Source organism: Lactuca sativa, chromosome 3 (assembly GCF_002870075.4).
Source record: "Lactuca sativa cultivar Salinas chromosome 3, Lsat_Salinas_v11, whole genome shotgun sequence".
In the NCBI taxonomy this organism is placed as follows: Eukaryota; Viridiplantae; Streptophyta; class Magnoliopsida; order Asterales; family Asteraceae; genus Lactuca; species Lactuca sativa.
Window position 1 is genome coordinate 45,111,761 of NC_056625.2, and position 16,557 is coordinate 45,128,317.

Genomic DNA, 16,557 nt, shown 5'->3' on the forward strand with positions numbered 1-16,557 from the left:
TTAGATTAATGAAAAATATGTGTTAGTTGTTTTCAATCCAAATTAATCTAAAAGTTTATCATAAAATGTGTTTTTGTAACTTGTCCTCAAGTTATATGAAAAGTCACATTTATGAATCTTAAAAACTCATAAAAATGCCTTAGGTTACAAAAAAATGAAGAGTCTTTTCTTATAAATAGTTTTTATGGCTCCATAACTTGTCCTCAACTTATGGATGTCTAAGAGTCTCTTCATTAAAAGTTTTAAAGCTTTAATTAAAACTCATAAGTTATGAAAATCCAAGAGTTTGGAATAGTTTCAAAACTTTCCCTCAAGTTTTGGAATTTGAAAAGTTTTCTCTAATGAATACTTTAATTCCAAGTTAAGACCTTAGAATTTTAAAAGATAAAATTCAACCCTTATACTTTATAATATTATAAGTTAATAATATTTATATATATGTATAAGAGCAAGTCGTCTTACCGTTAGTAGGCCTCATTCACGAAGCCGGTCCATAAGGGGGGTATAAGGTTACTGCCTATAAAATGGCAGTTTAATGGGTGTCCACTCTCACCCACCGCTTCCTTGACCGGTGGAGGGTCGTTAGCCGAACGGGTAGGACAAGGACTATAATTCTCCCTTCATTAAAAGTATTAATGATAAATACTAAGTGACTAAACTCTTATAAATACCCAATCTTAGTTACTTAGGAAAATGTGAATAGGGTGCTAATCCATGAAATTACACTTTGCACTTTGTTTAAGTCGGTTAGTGGAGCGTGTGTGGTTAACCGGCACACTAACTCGTATTTAACAAGGTAGGCAAAGGGTAACTTAATGTTTATCATAGTATCGATGGAGCGTGTGTGGTTAACCGGCACATCGAGTAGGTGATAAAATTAAGGATACCAAGTCAATTTGCATGGTTATTCACACCTTGTTTGTGATCCTCGACATCCCAGTCACAAACTTGAGAGGGCACAATCGAGATTGAAACATGCCATTGAACAGTTCAATGAATCTCAAATATCTAGGAGTTTCAAATCCAATTAAAACCTAATAATACATTTCGTTTATCTTGGTGGAAATTGGTGAATCGTCATTCACCTACCTTCAAATATTTTATAGCTTGGATTACGGCATCCCTCTTCTAAGTTATAAAATAGTTTGTTGAGTCCTAGCCTTAATATTTCATATTGGGTGTCATATTAAGGACTTAAGATCAACTATCTAGAATATCTCCCAAAATATGTCTGGTTTAGACATTTATGATCTTCCCAAATCTCTTGAAACAAGCTTTCCTAAATAAAGATGATGTCCAATTTCACATTATCGCTTTACAAGTTATTCCTTGTGGTAGACTTCTATATAAACTTCTTCCAGATTACTTGTTGGACTAATGTAATTAGTTTAAATACATTTGATTTATTATCGCTATTGATGTCTTACTACCTTTCCATTTTTATGTTTTGAAGCAAAAGATGCCTCCATGAAAGAATCTGAAACATGTCAATGTAAATGAAGCACCGACACCACCTCTGCCACCACCTCCACGGTTTGACGCTGCTATGTTTCAGGCAGCAGTCACTGCAGCTGTGGCAGCTGCTATATCACATATAAATACAATTGGTGCCAACGGATGTGGGAGCGGTGCTCATCCCTCCAATCATGGTGAAATTCTTAGACACCCACGGGAGTGTACTTATAAGGACTTCACAAATGGAAAACCTAGAACCTTTAATGGAACAGGGGGAGTCATGGCTCTAACTCAATGGATTGAGAAAACCGAAGTTGTCTTTGAAATCTACTCATGCCCTGAAGGGAGCAAGGTGAAATTTGTTGCCTGCACCTTTTCTGACCGAGCTCTCACATTGTGGAACGGTCATGTTAATTCACTGACTCTTACAGCGGCTAACTCAATGGGCTAGGAGAATCTAAAATCGACAATGATGCAAGAGTACTGCCCGAGGGGTGAAGTACAAAAGCTCGAGCAAGAGCTTTGGGGCCTTACCATGAAAGGTACAGACATAACAACTTACACCAATAGGTTCAGTGATCTAGCGATCCTATGTCCTGGAATGGTTGCTTTGGAGAGCAAGAAAATAGGAAGGTATATCTGGGGACTATCACCTCAGATCCAAGGGAGCATGCTAGCTTCAAATCCTGTTACCTTCGATAGTGCCAAAAAATTGGCACATTCTCTAGTAGATCATGGAGTCCGTCGGGGCTTCATGACTATTGCTCCAGAACAACCCAAAATAAACAACAACAACAACAATAACAAAAATCCATGGAACAAAAGGAAGGGTCAATCTTCCCAAGAGCCTTCTAAGAAGCAACAGATAGTCGCAGTTCATGTTGCTACCACTCCTGATGTTGTTCCTGCTACTCCTGCACCAACAAAGCAGTATGATGGTAAATTACCGATATGCAAAAAGTGTAATTTCCATCACAATGGAAATGGCCATGAAATGTAATGTAGGAATTGCAACAGAAAAGGGTACACTGCCCAATTCTATTGGTCACCTCTGCAACTGATCACTCAAGTTCCTGGCGCTGAAGTAAGTTGGGCATGTTATGAATGCGGTGACACTGGACACTTCAAAAAGGATTGTCTAAAGGCAAGGAATGTCGGTGGAGTAGGAAGAATACTAGCTTTTGGTCACTTGACACTTCATACGCCCGCATTCTATTTGATAGTGGTGCAGAGAAAAGCTTTGTGAGCCATAAATTCGAACACCTACTTAAACAAAATTTTCAACCATTAAAAGATACCTTCACTGTAGAAATGGCCAACGGGAAAACCGAGTGCACTAACGATATATACATAGGATGTACCCTTACTCTAAATAACTTTTCCTTCCCAATCGAACTGATGTCGGTATCCATAAAAAGTTTCGACGTCATCATTGGTATGGATTGGTTAAGTCCTAATCGTGCCGACATCCTATGTTACGAGAAAGCTATTCGCCTTAACCTACCAAGTAACGAGATCCTTATCGTCTACGGCAACAAATTTGGCACGAACCTACAAATTATTTCCTGTATCAAGGCACAAAAGTATCTTTGCAAGGAGTATTGTGCTTTTCTAGCTCACATGGTAGACAAGAAACAAGAAGTGAAGGACTTCGAGAGCATTCCCAAAGTCTGTAATTTCCCCGAGATTTTCCCTGATGATCTTTCTGGAGTTCTGCATGAAAGACAAGTTGAATTCATAATTGACATAATACCGGGAAATACCCCTGTAGATAAGTCTCCATATCGCCTTGCACCATCAGAAATGTAGGAACTGTCAAGCCAATTGAATGTCTTGGATTAGTGTCTAAGTTCATAACTATTTTGGTATGTACTTGACCCGATGGTGCATGGTCCTTTTGGGTTGCCTTCACCAAAGCAACTTGATAGGAAGAATTATGGAGAGAGAGGATTAATTATGATTTATTAATATATTGTGAGAATAGTATATTAAAAGAGAAATCATATTGGTTAATTAATATTAGTCAAGAATTAATAAGAATTAAGTTTGTGGCTAAAAGACATTAATTAAACTTAAGGGACTAGAACTATCAATTGTGTGATAGTTGAATATTGGGCTAATGGACTCCATATTAGAGGGGTGGACGAATTCTATGGGGAAACCCATTAGAAATCGTCCTGGGCCTCTAAGGAGGGGGTCCATGGGTTTCTTAGGGCCTAAGCATCCAAATTAAGGTTTCCTTGTTAGATAACTCTAATAGCCTCAATATTTAAAGGACCCTTGAGACTCAAAAACGTGACCAACTCATTCTTTAGGGTTTCCACATGTTTTGGGAAGCCTCCTCCTTCCTCATTCTTTATCCTCTTGCTATTGGTGTTTGTGAGCCATTAGAGGAGTGACAATTGTGACTTTAAGCTTTCTAAAGTCATTGTAAGGAGGAATTGAGATTGTTATTGATACATAACAATCAAGGTAAGATCTAAACCCCATTCTCATGTTAATATGATTAATTGTATGCTAGAACTAGGGTTAAAGTCTTGGATGAATTGCATGTACAATAGAGAAACCTAGATCCAAGCATTAGGGTTTGCATGAGCACATAGGATGTTCTTATGGCTAAAACACATCAGTGGTATCCAGGGCCGGCCCATGGGCCTGGGCAAGCTGGGCGACCTCCCCGGGCCCCTAAATGCCATAGGGCCACCATTTTATGTCTTATATTAATTGTATAGTATTAGCCCATTAGGTTTAAGCTTATTGGACTCTGATTGCTGAAGCCCAGTATAACAATTGTTTCTTATCAACGCCAACCAAAAGTCCAAAAAGAAAGCGGGAGGAATTGCGGAATGGGGAACGACTGGCGTGCTGAGAGCGAGACTGCGAGAGATGCCGACTTCTAAGGCACAATTAATCTTCAACGATCGACTATGGAATCGAAACGTTTTCTCTGGATTGTAAGTTAAGCAACACTGCAACGGTCTCAATAATCAGGTTCTTATATTTCTTCTTCGATTTCAATTAAATGATTTGAATCGATCTGTTATTTCTTCCCCAATTCTGTCTTTTCTAATTTCCGATTCTGCGATTCAGTGCATCTTCTCCTTCGCTTCTTTCTTGGTAATCACGATTTCATTGGCCATCTATTTTTGATTTTGAAGTTCAATATGTGAGACTGTGACAGATTCACAGACCTGTGAACGAGTCCTCACAGACGAAGAGACGGAAGAGTAGAACTGTAGAAGACTGAGTCGACGAGTCATGAGTCGTCACAATTCAAAGTTTTCAACAGCAATCTCCAAACATTCATGCGGTCATGCCAAAAATCAAGCCCTAATGTTATCACAGTTCTAATTTCTAGCATTCAAATTTCTTATTTATCACAGAATTTTATCTGTAAGTTCTAATTTCTAGCATTCAAATTTCTTATTTATCTGTGATTTTCTAATTTTTTATGAATCTAATATTCATAATTTTATGTTATGTAGAATCTGAGGATTGAGAATCCAGGAATATAACCTTCAGATTGTGTGATTGTGAATCCTTTTAACAGTTTAACTCAAAAAATCTTGACTCTGTAAGTAGCCTTCTCAATTTGTTTTAGAGATAATTTATTATTCAATTGCCTAATTTCAGTTGTTTAATGTTACTATTTTTAATCTGATTTCTTTTTTTTTTTAACTTTAGAATTTTCCGTAACAACATCAGCAACTTACTACTTCCAGTTTCTTAGAGGTTATTTAAAAGCTCACAGCATCAACAGTTTACCAATTACCATCAAAGCATCACTGGCAGTCAACAGTAGGTACAAAGAACAAGAACTCTAATCTTTTATTATTTGTTATCTGTGTCATTGTGTGCTTGTTGATTGTTTGCATGATTGCCTCTTATCACTCTATTTAATATGCATCCTAGAAGTATATGTCTGGAAGTGAAAAACGAAAGAAAAAACAAAAAATTGAACAAGATAATGAAACTCAAAAAGGGTCTATGCACAGGTTTTTAAAAAAAAATAGTTATGCTGATGTACAAGTAAATGAACAAGATAATCTCACACATGAAACTATTTTTAATGAGCAAGATAATGTCTTGAATGAAAATGTTTCTCAAGAAAAAGTTTCAAATGAAAATGTTGATTTTGATGATGAAAAGATTAATAATGAAGATGTTAATGTCAATAATGAAAATGTTAACATTTCAAATGAGAATGAGAATGAAAATGTCATGAATGATAACAATGAACAATTTATTCCACCTTTAGATATATATGATCCTAGTAATTGGGATAATCTTGATAATAACTTAAGAGATATTTTGATTGAAAAATGGCCAATAAGAGAATCAAATTTTGTGTATCCTAAAGATAATCTATCTAGACATTTTTCTTATGCTTCTTATACTAGAAAGTTAAGTAATGGTGAAACGAGTGATCGAAAATGGTTAATTTACTCAAAAAAAGTTGATAAAGTGTTTTGTTTTTGTTGTAAATTGTTTAAACCTAATAATTATGTTAATAAAATTTCTTTAGCAAATGATGGATTTAATGATTGGAAACATCTATTTGATAGACTTAAAGAACATGAAAATAGTTCCCAACATCTTTTTTGTATGGATTCTTGGGATGAACTAATAGCAAGATTTGATAAGAATAAAACAATTGATAAAGATTTACAAAATACAGTTTTAACTGAAAAAGAACGTTGGAGGCAAGTTTTAAAAAGAATAATTGTTGTCATTAAATATTTGGCAAAATATAATTTGGCTTTTCGAGGTTGTAACGAAAAACTTTTTCAAGAATCTAATGGTAATTTTTTGGGAGCAATTCAAATGATGGCAGAATTTGATGTTATAATGCAAGAACATGTTAGACACATAGAAAATCATCAAACTCATCTTCATTATTTAGGACACAAAATTCAAAATGAAATTATTTCTATTTTAGCTAATAATGTTAGAAATTCTATAATTAATATTATAAAAGAATCAAAATATTTTTCTGTTATTCTTGATTGCACCCCCGATGTTAGCCATCAAGAACAAATGACTCTTGTTATTCGATGTGTGAACATGTCTAATAATAAAATAAAAGTTGAAGAATTTTTTTTAGAATTTTTAAAGGTAGAAAATACATCAGGTTTAGGACTTTTTAATGAGTTATTAAATGCAATTAAATCTTATGGTCTTAATATTGATGATATAAGAGGACAAGGTTAGGATAATGGTTCTAACATGAAAGGAAAACACCAAGGTGTTCAAAAATGATTACTTGAAATTAATCCAAAAGCATTGTTTATGTCATGTGCTTGTCATAGTCTTAACCTCACGATTAGTGATATGGCTCATTCTTGTGCCAAAGCGATTTCTTTTTTTGGAGTTTTGCAACGCATTTTTGTATTATTTTCAAGTTCAACCAAAAGATGGTCAATATTACTTGATAAAATCTCTAACTTAACGGTAAAATCTTTATCTAATACACGTTGGGAGAGTAGAATAAAAAGTGTCAAAGCCATTAGGTTTCAAGCTCCTCATATAAGGGATGCCTTGATAGAATTAAGTTCATCATGTGATGATGCAAAGTCTAAAAGTGAAGCTGAAAGTTTAGTTAATGCTATTGAAAGTTATGATTTTTTTACATGGTATGGTAATTTGGTATGATATTTTATTTGCTATAAATAAAGTTAGTAAAAAAATGCAAACCAAAACTATATGTATTGATGCCACAATTGATCTATTAAAAAATATGATAACATTTTTTAAAAATTATAGAAATGAAGGTTATGCCATTAGTATTGATAATGCTAAGGCCATTGCATCGGATATGGAAGTTGAACCTATATTCCCAAAAAAACGCCAAATTACTAGAAAAAAACAATTTGATGAAATTAATTGTGAAGATGAATTACTATCACCCGAAGAATCATTTAGAATCGAGTATTTTATATATATTGTTGATGTGGCAATTGCATCATTAGAGGGTAGATTTGAGCAATTAACAAACTTTGAAAACATTTTTGGATTTTTATATGATTCAAAAAGGTTAAAGTCATTGGATGATATTGAACTTAAAAAAAGTTGTGTTGTTTGTGTAAATAAGTTTACTCATAATAACTTATGTGATGTGGATTTAAATGAATTTTTGACGGAACTTAAAGTATTACAAAAAACTTTGCCAAATGTTGTTATGTCATCGGTTGAAATTTTAGAGTTTGTCAAAGGTAAAGATTGTTATCCAAATGTTTGTATTGCATATAGAATCTTATTAACCATACCAGTTACTATAGCATCAACAGAAAGAAATTTTTCAAAACTAAAATTATTAAAAAATTATTTGAGATCATCAATGTCACAAGAAAGATTAAATGGTTTGGCTATGTTATGCATTGAAAAAGATTTGTTGGATAATATTGAACTTGATTCTATAATTGATGACTTTGCATCTAAAAAAGCTCGTAAATGTAAATTTCTTTAGTTTTTCTTTGATATGTTTATGTATTTTGATTTAGAGCATGTTTTGGCTTTTTTATTTTATTGTTTTGTATTAATAGTTGCTAGGTTGTTTGGCTTACAGGGCCTGTCCCGAAGTCTTTTTTTCCATAGGTGGGGAGTCCCCAGCCTTCAATTGTATTATTTTTTATAATTAATAAAATTTTTGGAGGTGCCGCCCTCTTTTTTTTATAAAAAAAAAAAACATTATGAGGGCCCCGATTTTATTTTGGCCCTGGGCCCCAAATTGTCTAGGACCGGCCCTGGTGGTATCAGAGCCTTGATTGGTTTCTGTTGTATGTGATGTTATGTTGAATTATTAACTGAAAATCGAATTTTGGCCTTCTGTTCGAACTGAATCGACGAGTCACTACATGGACTCGGCGAGTCTGCCCTACTCGGCGAGTTCCAATGTGTGACTCGGCGATTCGGAGCGTCAGACAGAGGGAATTTCGGATTTTATTGTTGTTTTGCTTAAGGATAATTACCATATTCGTTTTAAACTTATAAAATACGTTTTTTAATGTTTCTAAAAGATTATCCTTGCCAAAACACAAGATAATTACCAATTGATTAGATAATAACTTCCTTATATGATTAAAGATTGATTATTTGTATTAATTGGGTAACTTATCTTGCAAGAAATTGAAATTAGGTCAAATATAGATAATGACAAAATTAATTGTTTAATTTATATTATTTGTTATTTGATCCTTGTGTTGTGAAAAAGTTTCATTTGTGCCCATGTAGGTTTTATAGTTTAAATTTGAACATAAAAGTTTTTTGATTTGAAATTTAAATAAGTTAAACCCTAATGTTTTGAAATGTTTCAAAACTTGCCCTCAAGTTTTGGAATTTAAAAGTTGATTAATAGTTTAATTTAGAAATGTTAAATTCTAAAACCCTAGTATTGTTTTGAAAAGTTCAAATCACACCCTTATGGTTTTATTAATTAATTATAGTGTATAATTAAGAGAGATTTAATAAATCCATAAAAGTTTAGGTTCACATTTAGTTAAATTAAAAGTATAATTTATTAAAATTAGACCGCCTAGTATTTTAAAAGTGTAAAATACACCCTATACTATATATAACATTAAAACTCTAACATTATATATATGTATGAGTAAAAGTCGGTCTTACCGTTAGTAGGCCTCATTCACGAAGCTGGTCTATAAGGGGTGTTTAAGGAAATTGCCTATAAAATAGCGAATATATGGGTATCCACTCTTACCCACCACACTCTTGACTAGTGGAGGGTCGTTAGCCGAACGGGTAGGATAGGACAGAAACCTTCCATTATAAGTATAATGAAGTACAGAACTAACTAAATGCTTTCATAAAATTCCCAATCTTAGTTACTTTAGGCAAAAGTGAATTGATGCAATTCCATGAAATTACACTTTGTACCCTTGTGAAGACATTAGTGGAGCGTGTGTGGTTAACCGGCACACTAAATGGTTCTAAGCAAAGGTAGCAAAGGGTGACTCAATGTTTGTCATAGTTCGGTGGAGCGTGTGTGGTTAACCGGCACATCGAATAGGTAATTGTAACATGTGGGGGCACCATGTAAGTTTGCATGGTTATTCACACCCGCTTTATGATCCTCGGTATCCCAGTCACAAACTAGAAGGGCATATCGAGATTTAAATATGTCATTGAAACGTTCAATGAATCTCAAAAGATCTAGGAATTTTCAATAGATTTAAAACTTAATTTTTTTTTTTTTTGTTTTTCATGGTGGAAATTGGTAAATCGTCATTTACATACCTTCAAATATTTTGCAACTAGATTACGGCATCCCTTTTCTAGGTTGTAGTGTATTGTGTTGGATCCTAGCCTCGATGTTTCATTTGGGTGTCACATCGAGGATTCTAATCAACTAATTTGAATTTGTTTTCTCCCGTTTTGTAGATGTCAAAATATGACAACTATGGTATTCCCAAATCCCGTGGAACAAGCCTTCCACATGAAGATGATATTCCACGATTCAATCGAGGAACAAGAGATCATGCTTCACTTCCTCCACCTCCTCTAACTATTCTCCCTAACCCACAAGTTCAAAGGCTTGAAAAGTTCAAGCTCACTCAAGCCTTTTTGGCAAGTAAACATGAAGAAGGAAAGTCAATGTGTGCACACATCCTAAAGATGAAGTCACACATTGATAGGTTAAGAATGTTGGGATCTGTTGTCTGTGAGGAGCTGACTGTTGATTGGGTTCTTCAGTCACTTCCTAACTTATATAGTGAGTTCGTAAGAGAGTTCTATATGATGAACCACGACGTAACCCTCATTGATCTCACCTATATGCTTATTGCTGCTGAATCATCAATGATTTGGCGCACTGGAAAAGCAAAGTTGATTGGTGGATCGGCCTTCTAGACCCTTATGAGTATAGGCAATGGCAACGAAAGGCATGCCATGATCGAAAAGTTTGATCATAAGAGAAAGGCAAAGTCAGAAGTAGTTCCGAGTGTTGTTCCAAAAGAGTCAATTTGCTTTTATTGCCAAGAGAAGGGACATTGGAGACGAAGCTGACCTATTTACCTAAGAGATCTAAGAGATGGGAGAGTCAAAACGTATGGCTCTGCTTTAGGTAAAATCCATTAACTAACTCTTCTAAGTTCCTATTCTAGATTCTTAATACATGATGCGATAAGATTACATTTGATGTTTTGTAGGATCGAAGAAAGGAAAGGAAGCTTAAGGGAAGAAGTGAGCAGAATCTAATCGTGAAGAAACGGATTTCGATCGCATTGCTTAAAGATTGGATTCTTGAGCTACTACTTAGAGTTAGAATAGATGGCTAAGAAACATGTATTAACATAGTTTTTCAATGAATTGCATTGTAAGGACAAATTTTTCCGCAATAAAATAAAATTTGATTTTATTTATTTATTTATCCTTACAATGGCGTGTATGAAAATTGATGTTTGAATGTTTCTGTCATTAGCAATAATGGATTTGATTCTTAATTATGTTGTTTGTGAAAAATGTCGAGAATTTACCAAATAGGAGAGTTTCTCATCGCCCAAGTTTCAAGTGGATAGAAACTTGGAATCATGCAACTTGGTTGCACGATGAATGAGAAAGTTCATATTTGGAAATTAGACTAGTTCATTGACAAAGTGTCAAGTGAAGGACTAAGAGATCTAGTACACAAAGTTGTGTGTTAATCAAGTCCGCCACAAGGGTGACAAAGATATTCGTCATGATTCACTAAAGGTTTAGTAAATATGATTATACTTATAAGATTAAGTGTAATTCTGAATTGATTGAAAGAGTTTAAATCAATAGTAGAACGAATAAGAAGAATCAAGTAGGCAGAAAGATGAAAGTTTCTCTATTGTAAGAAGAAGGGAGAGTACCTTTTATTATGTTCTATGATAAGTCTTAATGATTAAGAACCATATCTCAATTGATCCTCTAAGTGAGTCTTAGTACAATTGTATGTCTGAGAAAATGAATCAAGAATTGAAGAAATGGTTAAATCAAGAAGTCAATCATACTTCGTTCCAAAACAAGTCTTAAAGTTAAGATTGTGATATTTAGTGACAAGTCTAAAGAAGGTTTATAACATTCATCAAATGTAGAATTTGGAAAAAGGTTTTCTTATTCATGCACATTTGGAATTGGTTGGTTGTGATGTCTTGGATAAGACAAAGACCAACTAGGACCAATTTGTGATATGTTTTGTCTTGATAAAACTGCACTAACTCTTGAATATTCGTTTGTCATGAAATGTTTCTTGATAAAAGAATCTTATATGTCAAGGAGTCAGTGTGAGTCTTATTAGTCTTGAAAGGTTTCAAGAACAAATCAAGAATAAACCTTATCGATCATCACTAGCACACGAGTTGAGGTTTACAACCTATCGTGTTGACACTATCTTGTTTTTGTGCGGTTCCAATTGAGTTAACTATGCATGTGAGTTCTATGAGTTCTCATTTGAATGCATAAAAGGCAAGGACCTTGATCAATGAAAAGTACATTGATAGGAAAGGTTGAGCTGCTTAACTACTTGGAAGACATTGTGGGCACTCGTGTTACCATAAGGCAAGAAATCATGATTAAGAAAGTTCGGTCCATAAGAGTTTGGATTTGTCCCAAACTTTAGTTTTGGGCAGATTCGCATGGATAGGAACACATACACCATAAAATCTAAGTGTCATAAGATTCCCTCCTTCATGAAAATGACTGTGAGGAAATGCTTTCACTAAGAGAGATTTTAAGAAGATAGTGATTGTGAAAATTGGATTCTCAAATCCGATTATGGTTACGGTATCCCTTTCCATGATTCGAATTGTGAGATTTGGCAATTAGTCTGAATTGTTTAGACACACATATGAGCTATCTAAGGCAAAGGTGTATAAGTTTAAGAAGCTTATATAAAGGATTACATGTCAAAGCTAGTGGAAGCATAAGTATTATGCTTATATGATAATAATCATCATGATAGTGGGAGCATAAATGTTGTGCTTGTATGATTATTAAGGCAAGTATTGCAAGTTAGCAATATTAATTGTAGAAAACAAGAGTTATACCTTGCAAAGTCGTAAGGGTTGAATAGTTGTTTTGTTATAGTTAAGGGAGAGAATATTATGCTTCATTTCAAATCTAAAGGCTTAGGTTGTGGAATGTTAATAATATTAGTCAAGGATACATAATGCATTCTCAAATTTCGATTATGATTATGGCATCCCTCTTCATAGTTCGAATTGTGAGAACGTGACACATTAAATATTATGGCAGAAGATTGGTAAAGTATCGTATCTTTATGTAAGACATTATGCATCGTGTCCCATACGCTTCGGGTAAAGGATCGATTGCAAATGCTATAATATTTGACCATCCTAAAAATTTTCCAAATGTCTAGCACATTTAGAGGGAAAAAGGACAAGAATCGGTTTTGACTAAGATAATTAAACAACTATCAAAGGAAGATCCAAAGTTCGCCGAGGATTGGTCGCTTGTGAGTAGTTGGAAGTATAGTATTGGATGGACCATATCGACATTATTATGAATAGATAAGATTCTATTAAGAATGAGTTGTCATATGGAAAATATGGAAATGGTTCCATATTGGGAGTTGGATATTGAGAGTCTATGTCTAGATTAGAAATTTTATGCAAAAGGATGTTCAAAGGAATGTACTTTGAGTAAGTGACATCATGTCTATGGAATTGTATTGTAACAATCTCAAATAGAGGACTTTGTAATTTCATTGGCAATAGTCATTGTACTATGACATTGTGAAAGGATCATTGCATAAAATGTTAGAATCTAGCATATTCTATAAGTGGCAAGAATTTGATATTCTTTCATTTGTGAAACGGATTAGGAGTTGTGAAATGAGTATGATAGGAAATGTGTTCATTTGATCTATTTCACAAAGTAAGAACCGTAGGTAAACATTGTGTACATGCTAAGAGAATGGGACAAGTGTAGTAATAATTCAAGTAAGAAGTTGATTACCCGAAACGGCAAATAATGAGTAATCAATATGGTGATAGATAAAAGGTGTTTTATTTATACTCAAAAGTTTGGGGCCATATGGGATTAGTATTATTCTTGTGTTTCGCTTTACATGTTTTGACTTCCTGAATAATTTAATTGGTTCAGAACAGTCAAATTATTCGAATGGACCACAGTCGTTCATATGTTAGAAGTAGGTATGAATGAAGACTGCCGTGAATTGGTGTGTGGATTGTCTAAAGTGTATTAGACATAAGCAATTGTTTGCTACAACGTTCATGAGTGCTTATGAATATGATTTGAGCATTGGATTAAACCCACGCTCACTTGGATCACTTCATGAATTATATCACGAATGATTGGTGAGACGATAACATCTTATATTCTTGAAACCGAGATGTGTGAGTTGTATCTTGTGAGTCGGTCACACATTGATAATATGTAAACGCACCAGTAACTTGGTGTTATAAAACATATTGTTGTGTGTAATTCGGCAAGTGAGTGCAAGCGAGCATTGAGTCAAAGTTTATCCGTTCCTTTTATCCAAAGTAGGATAAAAGCGATATCTTTGGGCCCCTCGATGATTTAGTGATGACACCTAAGCGCTTGGCCAAGTCGGGACTAATTTGATGTGTTCAATTATAGTCTGTTGTCAGTCGTCATAAATCGGAAGTCAGGAAATAGTATAGAGAGAATGATTAAGTTCATGTCTCATATCTATACGATATCTAGAATGGAGGAATATATGATCCCTTATCTAAAGGACATGCATATCTGATAAGATCAGAGTTAACAGTGGCTTTGGAAAGCTACGATTGCAGATCAGGATCTGAAGTCATACACAGAATAGTTATTAGACTTATCCAAGTGGGAGACTGTTGGATTAGTGTCTAAGTTCATAACTATTTTGGTATGTACTTGACCCGATGGTGCATGGTCCTTTTGGGTTGCCTTCACCAAAGCAACTTGATAGGATGAATTATGGAGAGAGAGGATTAATTATGATTTATTAATATATTATGAGAATAATATATTAAAGGAGAAATCATATTGGTTAATTAATATTAGTGAAGAATTAATAAGAATTAAGTTTGTGGCTAAAAGACATTAATTAAACTTAAGGGACTAGAACTGTCAATTGTGTGATAGTTGAATATTGGGCTAATGGATTCCATATTAGAGGGGTGGACGAATTCTATGGGAAAACCCATTAGAAATCATCCTAGGCCTCTAAGGAGGGAGTCTATGGGTTGCTTAGGGCCTAAGCATCCAAATTAGGGTTTCCTTGTTAGATAACCCTAATAGCCTCACTATTTAAAGGACCCTTGAGACTCAAAAACGTGGCCAAATCATTCTTTAGGGTTTCCACACGTTTTGGGCAGCCTCCTCCTTCCTCATTCTTCATCCTCTTGCTCTTGGTGTTTGTGAGCCATTCGAGGAGTGACAATTGTGACTCTAAGCTTTCTAAAGTCATTGTAAGGAGGAATTGAGATTGTTATTGATACATAACAATCAAGGTAAGATCTAAACCCCATTCTCATGTTAATATGATTAATTGTATGCTAGAACTATGGTTAAAGTCTTGGATGAATTGCATGTACAATAGAGAAACCTAGATCCAAGCATTAGGGTTTGCATGAGCACATAGGATGTTCTTATGGCTAAAACCCATCAGAATGAACTTCTCAGCAAGGGCCTCATAAGACCAAGCTTCTCACCTTGGGGAGCACTGGTGTTGTTCGTAAAAAAGAAGGATTGATCGTTTCCCATGTGTATAGACTACATGGAATTGAATAAACTCACAATCAAAAATCGATACCCTTTGCTTCGAATCGATAACCATTTTGATCAACTTCAAGGAGCAAGTTTCTTCTCCAAGATTGACCTGAGATCAGGACACAATCAGCTGTGAGTCCAGGAGGCTGATATTCCAAAGACTGCTTTTAGAACTCGCTATAGTCACTATGAGTTTGTAGTGATGACCTTTAGTCTAACGAATGTACCTGCAGTATTCATGGACCTGATGAATCTTGTGTGTCGACCTTACTTAGACAAGTTTGTTATCGTTTTCATTGACGATATACTAGTTTATTCCTGAAGTAAGGAAGAACACAGTCAACACTTATGACAAGTCTTGGAAACTTTAAGGGCGGAGAAATTGTATGTGAAGTTCTCAAAATGTGAATTCTGGATTCGAAGGGTGGAATTCCTAGGTCATGTAGTCAGCAAGGAAGGGATACATGTTGATCCTTCCAAGATCAAAGCTATCGAAAGTTGGGCGACCCCACGAACCCCAACAGAGATTCGTCCATTTCTAGGTCTCGCTAACTACTACAGGAAATTCAATCAAAACTTTTCAAAGATTGCAAAGCCACTCACCACCTTGACCCAGAAAGGTGTAATCTTCAGCTGGGAGGAGAAACAAGCAATTGCTTTCCAAACTCTAAAGCAAGCCCTTTGTAGCGCACCGATCTTGTCCCTCCCATAAGGGACGGAAGATTTTGTAATTTACTGCGATGTGTCCAAGCAAGGGCTAGGTTGTGTTCTTATGCAGCGAGGAAAGGTTATATCCTATGCCTCAAGACAGATTAAGAATCACGAGGTCAACTATACCACACACGATCTCGAACTGGGAGAAATGGTTTTTGCTCTGAAGATCTGGATGCATTACCTGTATGGTACAAAATGCACAGTCTTTACTTATCACAAAAGCCTCCAGCACATCTTTGATCAGAAAGACCTGAATATGAGACAACGATGTTGGGTGGAGCTACTAAACGATTACGAATGCGAAATTCGTTATCATCTTAGTAAAGCCAATGTAGTAGCTGACTCCCTTAGCAGAAAAGAATACTCGAGACGTTGAGTAAAGTCGTTGACCATGACTACCCATTCATACCTATCCACACAGATCAAAGAGGCTCAACTTGAGGCCTTGAAACCCGAAAATATGGCTGGGGAATCTTTAAGAGGAATGGAAAAGAACTTAGAAATCAAAGGTGATGGAGCCCGATATCTCATGAGCCAGATCTGGAAACCAAAGTTGGTGGTTACAGAGAGGTTGTTATGAATGAAGCGCACAAGACAAAATACTCCATTCACCCGGGTTCAGACAAGATGTATCTGGACCTTAAGAAACTTTATTGG

At 35.0% G+C, this 16,557-nt stretch overlaps 1 protein-coding gene across 1 annotated transcript; it reads left to right on the plus strand.

The window, feature by feature from the left end:
- The first annotated feature begins 5,373 nt into the window (after window positions 1–5,373).
- LOC111912314 (spindle assembly checkpoint component MAD1-like) lies at window positions 5,374–7,921 on the plus strand. Its single transcript, XM_052769679.1, has 3 exons — window positions 5,374–5,869; window positions 5,981–6,158; window positions 7,219–7,921. Exons 1-3 carry the CDS (start codon window positions 5,374–5,376, stop codon window positions 7,919–7,921), a joined length of 1,377 nt encoding a protein of 458 aa, XP_052625639.1.
- The last annotated feature ends 8,636 nt before the right edge of the window (window positions 7,922–16,557 follow it).